This window comes from Ursus arctos, unplaced genomic scaffold (genome assembly GCF_023065955.2).
Source record: "Ursus arctos isolate Adak ecotype North America unplaced genomic scaffold, UrsArc2.0 scaffold_2, whole genome shotgun sequence".
Taxonomy (NCBI): Eukaryota; Metazoa; Chordata; class Mammalia; order Carnivora; family Ursidae; genus Ursus; species Ursus arctos.
Genome location: NW_026622874.1, coordinates 63,390,680 through 63,407,758, shown reverse-complemented (window position 1 = coordinate 63,407,758; position 17,079 = coordinate 63,390,680). Strand labels below are relative to the sequence as shown.

Genomic DNA, 17,079 nt, shown 5'->3' with positions numbered 1-17,079 from the left:
TCTGTACACCACATGACCTAAAACACCGCTTCATAGGCACCAGGCACTTCCGGAAACGTGCTGCACCGAAATGAAGGGGCCAGGCCAGGACCTGGCTCCCCCACTGCACACCCTCCGCCAATGGGGTCCCGCCAACGGGGTCCCGCCGCCAGCAGCCTGGCCAGCCGCCCCCTGCCCTCCCCACCTCCCTCCCTGAAGACCCTGAGACCTTCCTCGGCTCTGGTGCTCCCTCGCTGTATTCTCCCCACCCCGTCCCTCCTGGGACAGGGCTGTGTGTCCACTATTCGAACCTATTACCCAGGAGCTCTCGTCCCCATTCACCTTCTTGGCCAAGTTCTGCTTCAACGAATCCCATGGTCACAACAACTGTTCAGTGGGCAGCAAGTTTATGGTGTTGGGGTTTGGTGGTGATGGGCTGTGTCCCAAGAGCAAGGCCGTGGCCGGCTGCCTTCGGCAGGACCTCACCTGTAACTCCTTTTCCTCCTGCCTCAGCATATTGCGAAGGATCTGGGTGGCATGTTTTTGGAATTCGGGATCCTAGAAATGGAACAGACCAGCAGTGAGGGTGGGAGCAGCCTCTCAGCTTAGTTCTCTCCTACCCACTGGTCCTTAGGCAGGAAAGCTGGCAAGGCTGTCAGGGTCATCCATACGTCTGAGTGACATGCAGCCCCTCAGCAGACTTCAGGCACCGGGTGTTCCTCTCGAATTCCTAGAGGCCTTGGTGGCAACCGCCCCTGGTACCAAACTGCTCCAGGGCTCCCCTCACCTGCTGGCTGGGGCTCCTGTCCAACTGCAGATTCCAGCCCCATTCCTAAATGCACCTCATCCTCCCTCTGCCCTATCCTGGGTCCGCCCCTGCTGCTGTCTGTGCTTTCTCGATCCACTCTCCTTCTCTCTCCTTTCGTCCCTGCAGGCAGCCTTTCCCCTGCTCATCTGTGTGTTCCACACTCTTCTAACAGTGGCTGGCCGCAGTCTTTAACTGTCACCTCTGTCCGTGCCTGGAGGGGTGCACTCTCCCTGCTGGCGGGCAGCACCCCCAAGGGCCTCCTTGGGGTCCCCCCCATTTAGGAAGCACACTGCTCGCTGCTGTCTGGGAAGACTGGGTGCGTTCACGTGGAAGGCGGACACTAAGGATAGGGTGGCCCCTTCCACGCGGTCAGCCCTCCCTTTGTTGTGCTGACGCTCCTCACGGATCTCCGGCTTGTATCTGCTTACCAGCCACCTCGCTATAGCCTGCTTTGCTCCCCACGGGGCGACGAGCGAGGAGGGCAGCAGGACTGTTACCTGCAGTGGTTTGGGCCCCGTGATGCGCTGCGGGGGGGGCAGAGGTGGGGGCGGAGGCGGCGGTGGGACCACAGGGGCGACTCGGGGGGCTCCGGCGGGGGCAGGGTCCTGCTGCAGCCCAGAGACACCGACGGACGAGGGGGAAGAGCCCAGGAGGGTCAGTGCGACGTAGGCGCCGGCTGGAGGCAGAGAGACAGGAGAGGCTCGCTTGAGGCACGTCGTCCTGGACGGCGGACACTCAAGCTGTAAAACGGGGGGGGTGGGGGGGTCTTCTCCCTTCCTCTTGCACGAAGCTTAAAATCCTGCAGACAAAACTCTCTGCTCTTCAACGCCCTGCCGTCCCTGCGCCCGTAGCGGTACCCCTCCTTCCCCTTCTTCACGCAGGATGCTCAAGCGAAGTCCCACCCAGGTATGTGGGTGCCCGGCCCTCGTGACCTCACCTCACTCAGTTCCGCCAAGCCCCTGGCACACAGAAGGCGCTCAGACCCTAGCCTCCTGCCCTCCTCGGACCCCCTGCCCGTGAACTCTTTCCTCAATGTCTCTTGCTTCTGTTGGATTGCCTGGGCAGCCCCGACGGTTGAGTCTTCCTGGCTGCGAACACGATGTTTTTGCTTTCCCCCCACAAGTAGGCCACCACTGAGGAAGGCTGTCCGCGGAGAGGACAGGGGAGCAAACGGCCCTGGAGGGAGCTGGTGGCAGCAGGGTATGGTCCCCATGGGCGTGCAAGGAGGAGGAGTCCAGTGAGAGACCGGTGTCTCCACGGTCTGTGACCACAGGGAACGGGGCAGGCTCACTGGATCAAGCCTAACACGTGACCCGGGCTGCTTCTCACCCACAGAGGAGGCCCCGGGTCTAAGGGCCACCTCCCCCCAGCCCACCTGCCCCCCAACTTTCTGTGCTCTGCTCTCTCCGACTCACATTTGATAAGCTTCACCACCTCCAGGTGTGAGCTGTTGGTCACCATGGTGCCGTTGACCTGTTGGGGGACAAACGACAGAGTGACCAGGATGGATGCAGGGTTTTCTTTCAAAGCTCAAACGCCAATCCTTCACAAAGGCACTTTCCAGTGCTCCCCAGACACCTCTGCTCATTGTGAATTTGCTCCCGTTCACATCTGCTGTATGTTCTGTCTTCCCGGCTGGCCTGCAAGCCTCCGGCTGCCGGCCCGCACCCCCGCTCTGCATGCTTCCTCCTCCCGGGAGGGTTAAGGCATCACCTTAGGCACCAGACGTCAGGCAGGTCCCAGCAGGTGGCACCTGGCAAGGCCCTCAGGTCAGCACTGTGTGGGGACAGAGTCCGAAGGCCCTGGGCCCCTTGCTGGTCTCAGCCTCCCCACCTTAGGTGTATTTTAGTTGTTTGTTAAATGGAAAGATAAAACCCATTCCAGAAGCTTGGTTACTTAGAGTCAAGAAAGGCTGAGAATGGGGCTCTTGGAAGCTGGTCCCCACATTCCTGGGGTACTCTCGTGGCACCACCCCCAACCCAGTGGCCAGCCACCCTGGGGGCGAGGTGGGAGGGTGCAGGGAGATGGCCGGAAGGGGAGGGGCACTCACTTTCATGATCCGGTCGCCCTCTTTGACACCAGCTCTCATGGCTGCCCCTCCTGTAGGGAGAAGACCTGGTTGGCAGAGCCCAGCCCCTGTCCCCTGAGGTCACTGACCCTGCCCTGTAGTCCCTCCAAAAAGGGTTCTCAGCCCTCTGTGCCAGGACCTCAGAGGCTGGGTGTGCCTCCTGTCCTGCTCCGGGGACGATCACCTGTGAGCTACAGGTGGCCAGGCTGCTGGTAGCCAGGCCACGGGGCCAGAGTTGCAGTGCTCGGGTCTGGGAAAAGACATGTGTTTTATCGGAACATGTCTCGATGTCCCACGATCCAGTGGGAAGAATGAGTTTACTGTATTAAATATAATTGTTAACGTAACAGTAATTATTAAGAGGAACAGGGAGAAATGAGTGAAAACAAGAGTTTTCAAACCATGCTTCCTGAGCCCTGAGAAGTTTGTTCTGGGGTTCACACCAGTAAAGATGATAACGATCACTCCTTTATTGTCTGCTAAAATTTGTTTTAGACCTTCTGTAGTTTCTTCATTTTATTTTTTTAAAGATTTTATTTATTTGACAGAGAGAGAGAGAGAGCGAGCGAGCACATAAGCAGGGGCAGGGGCAGAAGGAGAAGCAGACTCTCCTCTGAGCAGGGAGCCCGACGCAGGGCTTGATCCCAGGACCCTGGGGTCATGATCTGAGCTGAAGGCAGACGCTTCACCAACTGAGCCACCAGGCGCCCCAGTGTCTCCCTCTTAAAGGGCCGGATTCAGAGGTCCTGCTGTGCCTTACTGGAGGCTGTCCCTGGGCTGGAGGCCGCAGTGGCCGTGACCGCTGTGTGGTTTCTAATGACTCAGTCCTGGTTTGGTTTACATGCGGAAGCGTAAGCAGAACAAGAGCCGAGGCAAGCTGACGAGTGGCACACAGACTGTGTTTCTGTGAATCTGCCCCAGACGATCATTCAATCTGGAAGCTACATTCATCTGATCAAAACAAAACTCCCACGAAGCACAGAGAGAAGCTTCTAGTCTAAACGGAGCTTCTGCAGCAGGGGTGCATTCCAAGCTGGGTTTCAATCCGGGGACTCAGGATCACACCCTCGTCTGCAGCCCGCTATTTATGGAAGAACACTTGCAAGGAGCTCCAAACGCTCTAGGCTGTGTCTGGGAACCAAGGGTGGGAAGAGCTGTCTGGCCTGCAAGTCTGAGACACGTGGTGATTTCGAAAAAAGAGCCAAGTCTCCGGAGTAAAGGAACCAGCGACGTTCTCTGACCTCACTGAGCTTGAAGACCCCTGGGGGAATTTGTTCAGAGGCACATCCCCTTGGCCCCCTTGTGAGAGAGTGATTCAGTGCTTCTGGGTGTGGGCCGGGGACGAGGACGGCAGCCACCCTGGGGTCCGGGAGACTCTGATGTCGGCACAGACCACAGTCTGAGAAACAGTGAGCTAGAGAAGCCTCACATCAGGGAAAGACAGTAACCACCACCTCACTACTCCTGTGATGTCAGTGCTGACGAAAATGTCGTCTCTTCACGTCTCCTCCCCCAAACACACACGCACACACATGCAGACAGACACATACACACGCAGGCACACACGGAGAGACACAGACACACAGAGAGACACACAGAGAGACACACAGAGAGAGACACACAGAGACAGACACAGACACACACACACCCTTTCCAAACTCAGGTTGCACCAGCGAGCCACCTTTCTGCTGTCTGGTCTCGGGTCTGACCGTGCTCAGGACTCCGGGCTGCGCGAGCTGCACCTGAGGCGGCCGCAGAGGCAAAGACGGCAGCCGTGCTCCCACCAGCGCCGTCTCCCCAGTCCAGGGACAGGGAGAATGAGGGAAGCGGAGAACAGAAGCATCTTTTCGGAGCGTCATCCTCATACAGGAAGACAAGCCTGCCACAGACCGAAGGGAACTCAAACATACAAGCTGCAACTGCTTACATCCTTGTGTGACCCACACAATTCATTTTGGTCATAAATTTTAAATTCTTTCACCTTTCCAGTACACAAATCCCAAATATTTCTTCAAAACTACCTAAAGTATATTTTTCTTCCCATTTTGCCGTGTATTTACTGTGAAACGCTAGCCTGCTCCCGATCTCCTTCCTCGTGCAGGCGGACCTCATTTTACCGCGCTCGGCTGTGTGGCGCCTCGCAGCTGTTGGGTTTTTACAAATGGAAGGTTTGGGGCAACCCCGCGTGGGTGCCAATGTTCCGAAAACATGTGCTCCCTTCATATCTCTGTCATGGTCCGGTGATCCTCACAGCATCTAAAACCTTTCCATTATTATATTTTTACGTTGATCTGTGCCGAGTGATCGCTGATGGTACCAGCGTCACTGTCTGGGGGCATCGCAGGCGGCACCCACGTCACACGGCAGACTTAACCAACGTGTGTGTGGCGACAGTGTTGACATTGGGCCGGTTAATCGCCCTACAACGGCCTCGAAGTGTTCAGGTGGAAGGAACAGTCGCACGTCCGAGGCTGGAAACCAGAAGCGAGCAGGGATGAGCTTAGCGAGGACGGCGGGTCCGGAGCTGACGGCCCGAAAGCCTCGGCCTCCGGCGCCCAGCAGTCAGCCGAGTGGTGAACGCAGAGGGAGAGCTGTTGGAGGAAATCAGCAGTGCTGTTCCGCGGACACGCGGGCGGTGGGGAAGGTCACCGGCCTGCTGCCGATGCGGAGAGCGGCTGAGCGGTCTGACGGAACAGCAAAGCCGCCGCAACATCCCCTTCAGCCGAAGGCTGGTCCGGAGCAAGGCCCGACCTCTCCCGAGGCCGGGGCGGCCGCGCCAGGGGAGCACAGTCCGCCGCGGGCAGGGCTTGGTTTGTGGGGTGTCGGCCAAGAAGCCGTCTCCTTAACACAGAAGCGACAGGTGAAGCAGCAGGTTGTGCAGAAGATCTAGCTCGGAGAATTCCTGAAGGAGGCTACGCTGACCAGCAGATTTTCCATGTGGACGAAGCAGCCTTCTGCTGGGAGGGGGTACACGCAGGGCTCCCATGGCCGGAGAGAAGGCAGTGTCCGGCTCCCAAGCTTCAGAGGACAGGCTGCCTCTCTTGTTAGGGGCCAGTGCAGCTAGGACTGGAAGCTGACGCTCGCTGACCGTTCGGAAAATCCCAGGGCCCTTCGGGAGGACGCCGAGTCTACTCTGCCGTGCTCTAGCAATGGCCCACAAAGCCTGGATGACAGCACGTCTGTTCACAGCAGGGTTTACCCAACGTCTGAAGTCCGCCGTTGAGACCTGCTCAGAAAACAGATCCCTTTCAAAATGCCCCTGATGGGGGCCCCTGGCTGTTCAGTCGGTACAGCTGGCGACTCTTAACCTCAGTGTCGTGAGTTCAAGCCCCAAGTTGGGTGTGGAGCCTACTTAAAAAAAAAAAAAAAAAAAATCACCTGGCCACCCCCGAGCTCTGACGGTGACGGACGATGAGATGAGTGTTGTTTTCATGCCCCCGACACAATACCCACTCTGCAACTCGAGGATCAATGAGTCATTTTGATTTTCAAGTCTTTTTTTTTTTTTTTAAATATTTTAATTACTTACTTCTCAGAGAGAGCACACGAGAGCACAGCAGGCAGAGGGAGAAGCAGGCTCCTTGCTGAGCAGGGAGCCTGACATGGGGCTAGATCCCAGGACCCCGGGATCATGATCTGAGCCGAAGGCAGATGCTTAACCGACTGAGCCATCCAAGAGTCCCGACTTTCAAGTCTTATTATTTGACAAATACATTTTTTGTAAGGCCACGGCTGCCATAAATGATTCTGCTGATGGACCTGGGCAAAGTCAACTGAAAACCTTCTGGAAATGATTTATCATTCTTGAGGTCATTGAGAACATGGATGGTTTGTGGGAAGAGGTCTAAATATCAGTCCTCACAAGGGTTCGGAGACGCTGACTGCAGCCCTCACGGAGGACCGTGAGGGGCTCCGGACTTCGCTGGAGGACGCTGCTGCAGATGTGGCAACAGCAGGAGAACCAGAACCAGAAGGGGGGTGTGAAGCCGGGACGGAGCGGCTGCAATCTCGGGGTGAAATCTGAACGCACAAGGACCTCTCCCTCCAGAGGAGCCAAGAACGTGCTTTCCCCACAGGCAGCTCCTCCTGGGGAGGGTGCTGTGAAGACGGCTGCGATGACCGCGAAGGATTTAGGGTAAACCCAGCTGATCACGCAGAGGCAGGGTGGGAGAAACCGGCTCCAATTTCGGAAGTGCTCCTGGGCGTGCAGTGCTACTGCACCTCACGCACGCTGCAGGGAGATCGTTCACGGAAGGAGGGGTCCGCTGCTGCAGCAAACATCACTGTCTGACATTAGTAACGTGCCGCGGCCACCCCCGGCTTCAGCAGTCACCAACACGGTGGCAAGACCTCCGCCAGCACAAAGGCTACGACTGGCTGATTAGCGAGAAGGGACTTTTCCTGAAGGCACAAGTATCGTGTTTTGGAACTAATGCTCCTGCACATGGCAAACCATAGCGTAGCATACACGTAACCTCCACGCACCGGGAAACCAGAACACGCACGTGACGTGCTTTACTGTGGCAGTGGTCGGGGACTGAGCCTGCTGTGTCTCTGCCACGAGCCCGTGTTCTCAAGCCCGTGGCACTCTGTGTGTCACCAGCCCAACCCCACCTGCCACACGGAAGTTCACTCCTTTTCGGGACACGCGCTTCACGCGCTTCCGCACTCCTTCCTTCCTGCCAGCGTCAGCCGCAGTCACTTACCAGCACGAGCCCACCGCCTGGCGGTGACGGGGCTCTAAAGCACGGTGGCTCTTCCACTCGGAAGTGGGGGCTGGACGGACCTGTGTACAGGCCCTCCCACTCTGCTCCCTTCCCACCCAATTCCAATCCTGCCGGCGTGTTTTCATTCCCGCCTTCCAGACTATTCTTGAAATCCTCTCTCTTCCAGGGAGGCTTCAGCCTCAAACTGCCCGAACACTGATCTCCTGACGCCACCTCCTCCCTGCCATCCCGCACTCATCATGTTGCCTTTGGTCATTCACGATGCATCTGCGACGCAGGCGACCGCTGGGGCCGGCATGCCATCCCAAACTGGAAAGTGCCGAAGGGAAGTGTGGAGAAGGGGGTCTCAGACTCCGTCACAGCGTCTTCTGACCCAGTGCGGGGGGCCCCCTGGGGCAGCAGGTGGGCATCTACCTGACATCCCGAGGGCCACTCTGCTGTCCCTACCCTTCCCAGTAGGGAAGCAAGCAGGAAGTGTGAGCCCTAGAATTCTGTCCAGGTGTGGCGCTCTGGGGACCAGGTCTAGAACCAGGCATTCACGCCCCAAACCCGCCATGCCTGTGGAGAAAGCATGTACACGTTGCCCAGCTCCCGTGGCTGCACCCACGCGGCCGGTGCGTACGGACGGGCAGACAACACTCACCAGGCCGCACAGACTGCACCAGAACGATACGGTCCCCGCTGACCGTGAAGCCAAAGCCATGCTGGTCCTTCTGGATGATGACACAGCGCTGAACAAGACCTGACAAGAGGTGACAAAGGAAGACAGGATTAGGGAGGTGCAGTCACAGGAAGGTTGGCGCGGACAAGCCAAGACTGACCCAGGAAGGCCCCGGTGCTTCCTCCTCCAGAGAAAGCCTTTCCACACCCACCGGATTCCCCAGACTCTTCCTGTCCAAAGACTATGCTCGCGAGCGACAAAACCCCGTCACCGACTTCGTGTTCCACCGGAGGAAGGACCCTCCTCTGAGCACTGAGCTGTCTCTCTTGCACGCATGTGCCTCTTTGGGTTTGGCTGGGTAAGGCTGGCCAGAGAAGGGGCAGGACTGCGTCCCCGCTGAAGACGGGAGTGACAGAAGCAGTCCCGTGACTGAAGCCCAAGTGAGGCCGAAGTTTTCCATTAAATGAAACCCAACAGGCGCAGCAGGTGTGTGGCTCCCACGGGGCGACCCGTGGCTGGCCCCTGCCGCAGCCAGGGAAGGGTGCGTGGAAAGAGAAAACGCTTTCTTTTCATGCGTACGTCCGTGCACAGAACATAGAGGAAAGGAAAGAAGGCTGTAACCGTCAGCCGTCCCCATCCCTGTGGGCGAGGACCAGACGTCAGACGCGCCTGCTGACGTGTGGCCCCTCCTGGGATGGACAGAGCGTGAGTTCTAGAGCTAGAACCCAACGGGTTCAGGCCCTGCCTCTGTCCCCTCTGAGCTTGTGCACTTGGGCAAGTTTCTGAACCCTCTGTGCCTCAGCGTCCTCACCTGTAAAGCAGGAGAACATCTACTTTCTTTTTTTTTTTTTTAAAGATTTTTTTAACTTTATTTATTCATTCGACAGAGATAGAGACAGCCAGCGAGAGAGGGAACACAAACAGGGGGAGTGGGAGAGGAAGAAGCAGGCTCATAGCGGAAGAGCCTGATGTGGGGCTCGATCCCATAACACCGGGATCACGCCCTGAGCCGAAGGCAGACGCTTAACTGCTGTGCCACCCAGGCGCCCCAGGAGAACATCTACTTTCTATACTTCATGACAGGACCAATGAACTAATTTATATAAACCATGGAACGTAAGACTTAGCACACGTTGAGTTCAATATAAAGGCTAAGACCTGTGTAGGTGTTCACGTCTGTGTGTAGGTATTAATGCCCCAAGTTTACCTGCTGTCTCGGAGGTGTCGGAGGGCTGGCGGAGGTGGGAAGGGGACCTGTGTTCAGGCGCCGGATCTCCCAAAGACAGGCCACTTAACCTGGAGGGTAAGGAAAACACACTGGTGAGTTGGACAGGGAGGGGGCAGCCTTAGGGTCTGTTAAAAGGGGCCCCGAGTCTTGGGTAAAGAGAGGCCAACCCTCACTCTGTGACCCGCTAAACCTGGTGGGAGATTAGCCAGGTCTACACTGCTGGCCACACCACCTATTTGGAATCCTGGGCTGGCAGGGCAGGCATGGCCTCTTTGATACCCAGCAAGGCGTGAAGGGCAAGAGCCCTCCCTGGAGTCAGGAGAGAGAGAGAGACAACGCAAGGACGGGTGTTGGGTCTTACCAGGCTGTAATGGGGCTGATGGAACAGAACGAAGCAGCAGAGAAAATGAATGCAAGAAAAAGACAGGAAAAAACAAAAAGCTAGTTAGTTTTAGGCGGTGATTTGCAAAGGAAAGGGAAACTGGAGAGCAAGCAAGATTGTGGAGGGTCAAAACCACATGGAGACCCGTGTGCACCCAGCAGAGGACGGTGGTGGGTGCGGCAGACAGCTGCCCCCTCGGGCTTCGTCTTGCCATCCCCCTCCAAACTGGTGTCTCCAGGAGGGTAACTGGGCATTTGATACTAACCTGTTGGGTAACTAGAAAGGAGGGGCAGAGCAACGGCCTGAGCCTCTGAACACGCCACTTATCCTATGGGCTATGGGAGGGTCTGGCCTGTCTCGTGGTAGTACTCCAGCCCACATCTACCCCCCGCCGGCAGCCAGCCTAAAGTACCTTGCTAAGCAACTGTTAAGACCCTAAAACTTCAAGGTACCCCAGATTACCAAATGAGATCTACCACCCGATCTTGTCTTGAACGGGATCCAAGTTCGATCATTGCCATGCCTCCCCTTTTCAGAAGAGTGTACCTGCTGCCCCTGTGAGGGGGTCCCCCAGGCACATCTACAGCAAATGACCAGGCAGAAGGTTATTCACGGAGGCACTGTGTGCAGTGGTAAAGCACAGACTCGATGTAACTGTTCCCACGGGCGGCCGGGTCAGCAAACCGCAGCGTGACAGCAGGGCGCTCAGCCGCGGGGGAGGGGGAGGCTCTGAGTGCAAAGCAACAGCCTCTAGGATGTGTCGTGGAGTGAAGAGAGCAAGGAGCAGAATTATGTGCACAGGAAAACGTGGGTACCACAGCAGAGAAGGGAATTATTTGTTTCTAAGTGTTGACATACTTGTTTGCACGTGCACAGAATGCCTGAAACACCTCTGGGAGGATACAAAAGAAACCCCCACCCTGGCTGCCTGAGGCTGGAGGCTGGATGCCCTGCGTGCAGGGCTGGAGCTGCGAGCTTTTCACCACATTCTTGAATGTACCTTTACATTCTCAGTCACCTGAAGGTGCTGTCTCTTCAAGTAATACATACAACACAACATAAATCACTTTTAAAGTTAAAAGAGGGGATCTTCCCCCCCTCACCCTGGTGCCCCTCTTACCTGGACAGGTGAGACTGCTTTTTACTGGCTGATCTTTGGATCAGAGAGAGGACACCAAGGAAGAAGAGAGCGCGGGGCCCAGGAGAGAGTGACGCAGGAAAGGAGGAAGAAAAACAACAAAACAAGACATAAACCAGACAAGACACTGGAGCAGTTGGTTCAAAAAAAGCCACAGCTGAGCTCAGAAGGACCCTGGAGTGGGAACTGGCCACAGCGCAGAGGACGCATCTTGCGAAAACGCAATCTACCCATGTCATCTTGCTGCCCGGAACCTCGCAGAGCCTCCGTGGTCCTCGGGGCAGCTGGGCCACGGCCACGGCATGGAGCGGGAGTCCTGCCGGCTCTCCCACAGCCCCCGGGACCCACTGTGCCGCAGCAGCAAGGGCGCGCAGTGGGACCGCCTCCTCCCTCAACTGCGGGGCTGCCCAGAGGCGGCTGTGGGCCCACGAAGGCGGGACTTGGGCGGCGCTCCATCTCATCGCTGGTCTGTCTACGGTCGCTTCACCTGCTCGGGTTTCTGGCTCCTGCCTTTGCCCATAACTGGGCCTGCTCCCTACGTGTCCTTCCTACTCCACGGCCCGTTACCGCATCTGGAAGCCAGACACGAGGGTGCACTGCCAACAGCTCTAACTTCTGGCTGTCTTCAGACGACCCGACCCCTCCACCCACGGCGGGCACTCCGCGGAGCTCAGCATCAATGTTCTAGAATGTAGGGACGGTGACTGCACTCCCGGTGGTGACCGTCCTGCAATGATGTAGGTCCAGTCGTCGTTGCGCTGAGGTCTGTGCGTCACAGCTCTGTGACACTGAAAACGGTGTCCTAGCATCCAGACCCGTGCGATCCGACAGAGGAGCCACAGAGAGCTATTCAAATTTACAGCTGAAATAAAATTTGAGATTCAGTTTCTCAGCTGCACGAGCCACGTTTCAAGGTCTTCGTAGCTACATGTGGCTGGTGGTCCCCAAGCCCCTGGACCACGCGCATTGCTGCAGAGTTCTACCGGACGGCGCTGCTCCACACACCGTGGGAGGCACTGGGGCGCAAACATGGGGGGCGGTCACTGCAGCGAGGGGATGAGGTGAGCACAGAGCACTTCCCCACAGACCCGGGGGCCACGGCTCCCTCCCGGCCCCCCCGGAGCGTTCTCAGAATGGATCTCACGCGAAAGGTCTTTTATTCCAGCTGCTCATCTGCTTTGTTCGGATCCACGCACCCCACCACTGGGTGGCCGCACGCAGGCGTGAGCTCCTCCGCCTCGCCACCTCAGGGGAAAGCCCGTCTCATCCTGGGACCGCGCGGGCCGCCTCCTGGCCTCCACTGGCCTCCGCGGCCCACTGGCCTCCCAGGCCCGTATCAAAGCCGGAGGGATGGCAACTCCCAGGCTGCTCTGCATGCGGGCTGGTGGAGCGCTGGTCCGCGTCATCGAAGGCCCACGAGGCTGTGCAGGCCGTCAGGGACGTGGATGAGAATCACTCCAGCAACAGAGGCGAACATGTTTTTCTCTGAGAGCTTCACGGAGGAAAACCCACCACAGAAGTGGAGGAAGACGCGCCGGCAGCAGCAGCTCCGCGAGATGGAAACAACCTGTGGGCTGCTGGGTCCGCTGGGCTTTGAGCCCGAGCAGACACTCTTACGGAGACCACGGGAAAATCAGAGAGACGAGGGAGGAGGGAGAGGAGGGAAGACCGTAGTCTAGCATGAAATAGGGGCCGTCACAGAAGAGAGAAGTTTGACGCGGGCTCCCCTCTTCCAGGTGACATTCCCTCGGGAATATGGCAGCAGCGGCCGGATTCCAATCGGCCTACACCTGATGCGTGTGGGGAAGGCCCGGGAGAATGCAGACTCTCCCCCCGAACTTGGGGCTCGCTAAATGGCAGCCGTGAGACAGACGATAGCCGGCCCAGCTTCTCAGTAAGCCCCGTGCCACGGAGCCACTATCAGATACGCCAAAGTCCCTTGCCTCGCACCACCACGGCCAGCGTGGCTTCTAGCCATGGGCCTGGATGACGGCAACAGCCCTGTTTCCGCTCCACCGTGGGGGCTGGCCTTCCCCAGCACAGCCTTCCCTGGTTCCCCAATCGGGACCTGTCATCCCGCCCCACTCCCCAACGCCCTGGTGCGCACGCTGTCCCCTGGCACTGGACGCCGAGGCCTGTCACCAGGTCGCTCCAACACTGTACCTTCCCTGTTGTCCTTGCTCCGCCAGACCCTGTGCCCTCTCTAATGCTGCTGCCGGCCCCCACCCTCTCCCCCTGCTTCTCAAGGCTCTGGTCAAGTGGCAGCTTGACCCCACCACGCTTTCCCTGGCCACGGCAGCCCACATTTCCTTTACTCCAAGATTATTCTGAAAAATGTCAAATCCACGTTAACGTTGAGGGAGCGGCATGACGAACACCTATAGAGCCTCATCTAGGCTCACCAATTAACGTTCTGCACTTGCTTTGTTTTTCTATGACTATACATGTTTTTTCCATTTCAAAGCTGGAAGACAGCATGGTACTTCATCCCTAAATACGTCAGCATAAATCCCCCAGGACCTTCGGGCTTCTATACAACCAGTGACGTCAGCACACCCAGGAGTTCACCTTTGACACAGAAAGATGACCTCATCCGTGTCCCCACTCCGCCCCCCCAACCGTATCGCTCTTCTACACGGCTGTGCCCCAACAGCCTCGCACCACGGTCCCACGTGGATGGCAGGTCGCATTTACTCGGTCTCCTTGATGTTCATCTGATCCAAAACCCCTGCCCATGCCGGTCTCTCTGGACACCGGCGTGCTGAAGAGCTCAGGCAGTCGTCTTCGTGGATGGCCTGCAGAGGACGTGTGTCTCCAACGATTAGATTCACGTTAAGCCTCTGAAGAGTAGCACATAAGCGATGCTCACTCTGGTTCCACTGGGTTTGACTACTCCTGGGAGCTCGCAGCGGTACCAGATCTCCCGTTTGAATGAGCGGGCGATCTGGGGTGATATCTGAGCCGGAGGACCACCCTGTTCCCCAGGAGCCCCACACCCAGCCACTGCACCATCCACGGACGTCTGTGCCTGACGCACCAGCTGCACTGGCAGCTGCAGACAGACGGTCTGCTCGTTCTGTCGTTCCTTCTACTTCTACCAGCACGCAGTCTCTTGTAGAGAAGGTCGTCTTAGCCCTCTTCTAGAGTGGTGCCGTGAATGCATGAATTTTTTCTCCAATGCAATGCCTTATAGTCCATTATCATCACGATTCTTTTTTTTAAACATGATTGTTTTGTTTTTTAAGTTTATTTTTTTAGAACTCTCCACGCCCAACATGGGATTCGAACTCAAGACCCTGATATCAAGAGTCGCGCATTCCATTGACTGAGCTGGCCAGGCGCCCCTGTAATCATCACTTTTTTTTTTAAAAAAGATTTTACTTATTTATTTGATGGAGAGAGAAAGCACAAGCAGGGGGAGCAGCAGAGGGAGAAACAGGATCCCTGCTGAGCAGAGGACATGGGACTCGATCCCAGGACCCTGGGATCATGACCTGATTTGAAGGCAGACGCTTCACCGACTGAGCCACCCAGGGGCCCCTCATCATTTTTTAAAACTGTTGGAGGCGCCGCATTTGGCTGGTGGGAGCTCCTGTTCCTTTCAAGTGTCACCATCTGTCTTGGAGCGCATCCTTGCCTTCTGGACAACTAGATGCTCCCGGCTCACCTCGCACCTGCCCCGAGCCAGACCTTCAATGGAACATTCCTGTAGGGAGCCCTGGTTCCTTTCAGCGGGACACGTATGCAGAGACAGGGTCTGCGTGCTGGGTGTTCCCTGCAGCCGAGCTGTTGCTCCTCCAGCCCCTTTGGTGGGTGGGGACATTTGTGCAGGAACGGTGGGTTCACACGGAAATCTCCAGTGTGACTGCAGCACGACAGGGTCCCTTCTTGTCTTCCCCAATTCCGTTACTTTAGCTTCTCTCCCCCGTCGTGAGAACCCGGTTCCCACACCAGACGCGTTTACTCGTTTGCCTGCTACAGGATTCACGCCGGCTGGTGGCGGAAACATGGCACAGACTCACGAAGTGGGAGTCTCCCTGCAGCTTCTTCTGTCCCCAGACTGCGTCCACCGCGGGAGCACGCTCCGTGCGTGGGACTGACTTCGTGCCATCCATCTGCAATGCATGCAGGATTCTTTTCAGATTTGCACTTAATTTGGGGGTTTGCTTTTCTCATTTCTCTAATTTCATTTTTTGAACTTGCTAAGCATTTACGCAGTTGAAAACTCAAAATGAAACTTTAAGTAAAGTACATTCAGAAGTGTCCCTAGCCCATGCTCCCACTCCTCTAAGGAAACATTTTCACTGTCTTCGGCTTCCTTTCTGGGTCTCTTCCTGGGAAGTTAAGCAAAGACGCAGCAATCGTCTCATTTTCCCTTCCTGCTTACACAACAGGTACCTACCGCACCCATTCACACTGTCTCTCATTTAACCTAGCCTCAGAGTGACTCCGTATCAGGCCGCGGAAACCTGCCGTTTCCTTGTCCTTTCGCTGGGCCCACACCCTGCACTGATGTCCCTCCGACTCCACTCCCTGTCACCTGCTAGAGGGCAAAGGTCGCAGTACTTTCTGGCGGGCTCTCCGGCAGCACCAGGCACCAAGGAGCCACTCTGCAAATACAGGCGGAAGCTGCCCTCCTCGTCGGAGCCTGCAGGGTGCGCGATAAAGCAGGGAAACCTCTGGTGACCTTCCAGACAGCAAAGTCGAAACTGCTCACGTATCCCTTCCGTTGACCCACGGGTGTGTGTGTGCGTATTTTCTAAAAATCAGTGAAAAATTGAAGATCGGGCAATTTCACATTAACAAGATAACAGGTTTCTGGTTTCTCAGAAACGGGTGGAGTTCTGGCACCACCGTGTGTCTAGTCTCAGTCAGCGGCCGTCGGCTGATGGGACTTCCTGCCCTCCCCAGCCTTACTCCATCCCACCGGCAATGGGGAGCTGAGGAGCAGCCTAGAACGTCCCTGTTCCGTGGTACTCATTACTAAGTTCTTCCCACCTCTAGGCAGGGCTGAACACCCGACATACAGCATCCACGTAATCACCACGAAGCCTGGCCACGGAAGTAGCTCACCCTATACTCAGAGCCAACACGGGGTTAAGTACGTGGAGTAGGATATACCTGACTTCAAGGCCTGTGCCCCTGAATGAAAAGTTATCTGACCTGTGGCCCCAGGAAGAGCTAACAGGTGTTTACTGGACCTTTCCCCTTATTTTCTTTTCCACACACATGCATACATGTACACAGAACACATGCACATGGGACAACACACACGGCTTACACGCACACACGTGATACATACACGACACATGCCAGTACACGGGATGCATAGAATACATATGTCCTGTATGTCTGGAAAGACAACACGATAAATACACAGAGATTAGATTGCACACCATATGTGGGCTGACCAAGGTCTCCTGCGTCTGGGCAGTCACATTCCCAGGCCCCTCCCCGAAGCCAGGAGCAGCAGTAAACCAGGAAAGAGCTACCTGGCCAGGACCTTCGTTCTAGATAAAGTGCACACTCGCTGAACCCTGACCTGGTCTTACTGGTCTGGTTTCCTTATCATCCAGGGTGGAGGAGCTCTAAGCAGCCTCCCAGCACTCTAACTGCCCCTGGAGTCCGCGTCTGGGTGGAACGTTCCCCACGGTGGGAAGCTGGCACAGGCCCGCACATCCCCGCAGTGAAGGGAAGAGACACAAACGCCCCCGCGAGCTATTGTCCTTGAACACGCTGGGACACAAGGGGCACAGATCGCACACAAGCAGTGTGGTCACAACCAGGTGCAAAGCTAACACTTGGAAGGGCGCTGTAAAAAAGGGCTGGGTTTCGAATCAAGGACATTCAGGAGCTAATCCCAGTTCCGTCTCCAACTCACACAGGCCCTTGGCCACCGCCCGCTTGACTTCCGTGGGTGGGGGTCCCGTATCTGTAAACCAGGGGCGGCCAGAGAAGGCTCCCGCCTCAGCCAGGTCACATGCTGGCTGGAGAGCGGCGTGGGACTCACCGAAGCTGGGACCCGATTCAGAGGCTCTGTGGTGTGGAATCTACCTCCGCTTCGGCAAGCAGCCCGGGTGACACTCGC

At 56.7% G+C, this 17,079-nt stretch overlaps 1 protein-coding gene across 6 annotated transcripts in view; it reads right to left on the bottom strand.

Moving 5' to 3' along the window:
- The window catches only part of ARHGEF11 (Rho guanine nucleotide exchange factor 11), an 82,129-nt gene that overhangs the window by 31,982 nt on the left and 33,068 nt on the right, over nucleotides 1–17,079 (bottom strand). For 5 of the 6 annotated variants that reach the window (XM_026485090.4, XM_026485094.4, XM_026485092.4 and 2 more), the window contains exons 2-7: nucleotides 9,451–9,539; nucleotides 8,226–8,324; nucleotides 2,838–2,887; nucleotides 2,203–2,260; nucleotides 1,285–1,463; nucleotides 466–537 (exon numbers count right to left, since the gene is read on the bottom strand). In XM_026485090.4, the coding sequence (XP_026340875.3) occupies nucleotides 466–537; nucleotides 1,285–1,463; nucleotides 2,203–2,260; nucleotides 2,838–2,887; nucleotides 8,226–8,324; nucleotides 9,451–9,539 (547 nt within the window). Of the gene's footprint in view, nucleotides 1–465; nucleotides 538–1,284; nucleotides 1,464–2,202; nucleotides 2,261–2,837; nucleotides 2,888–4,503; nucleotides 6,225–8,225; nucleotides 8,325–9,450; nucleotides 9,540–17,079 lie in introns of those variants that run through there. The other variant, XM_057314912.1, reaches the window with a different exon arrangement.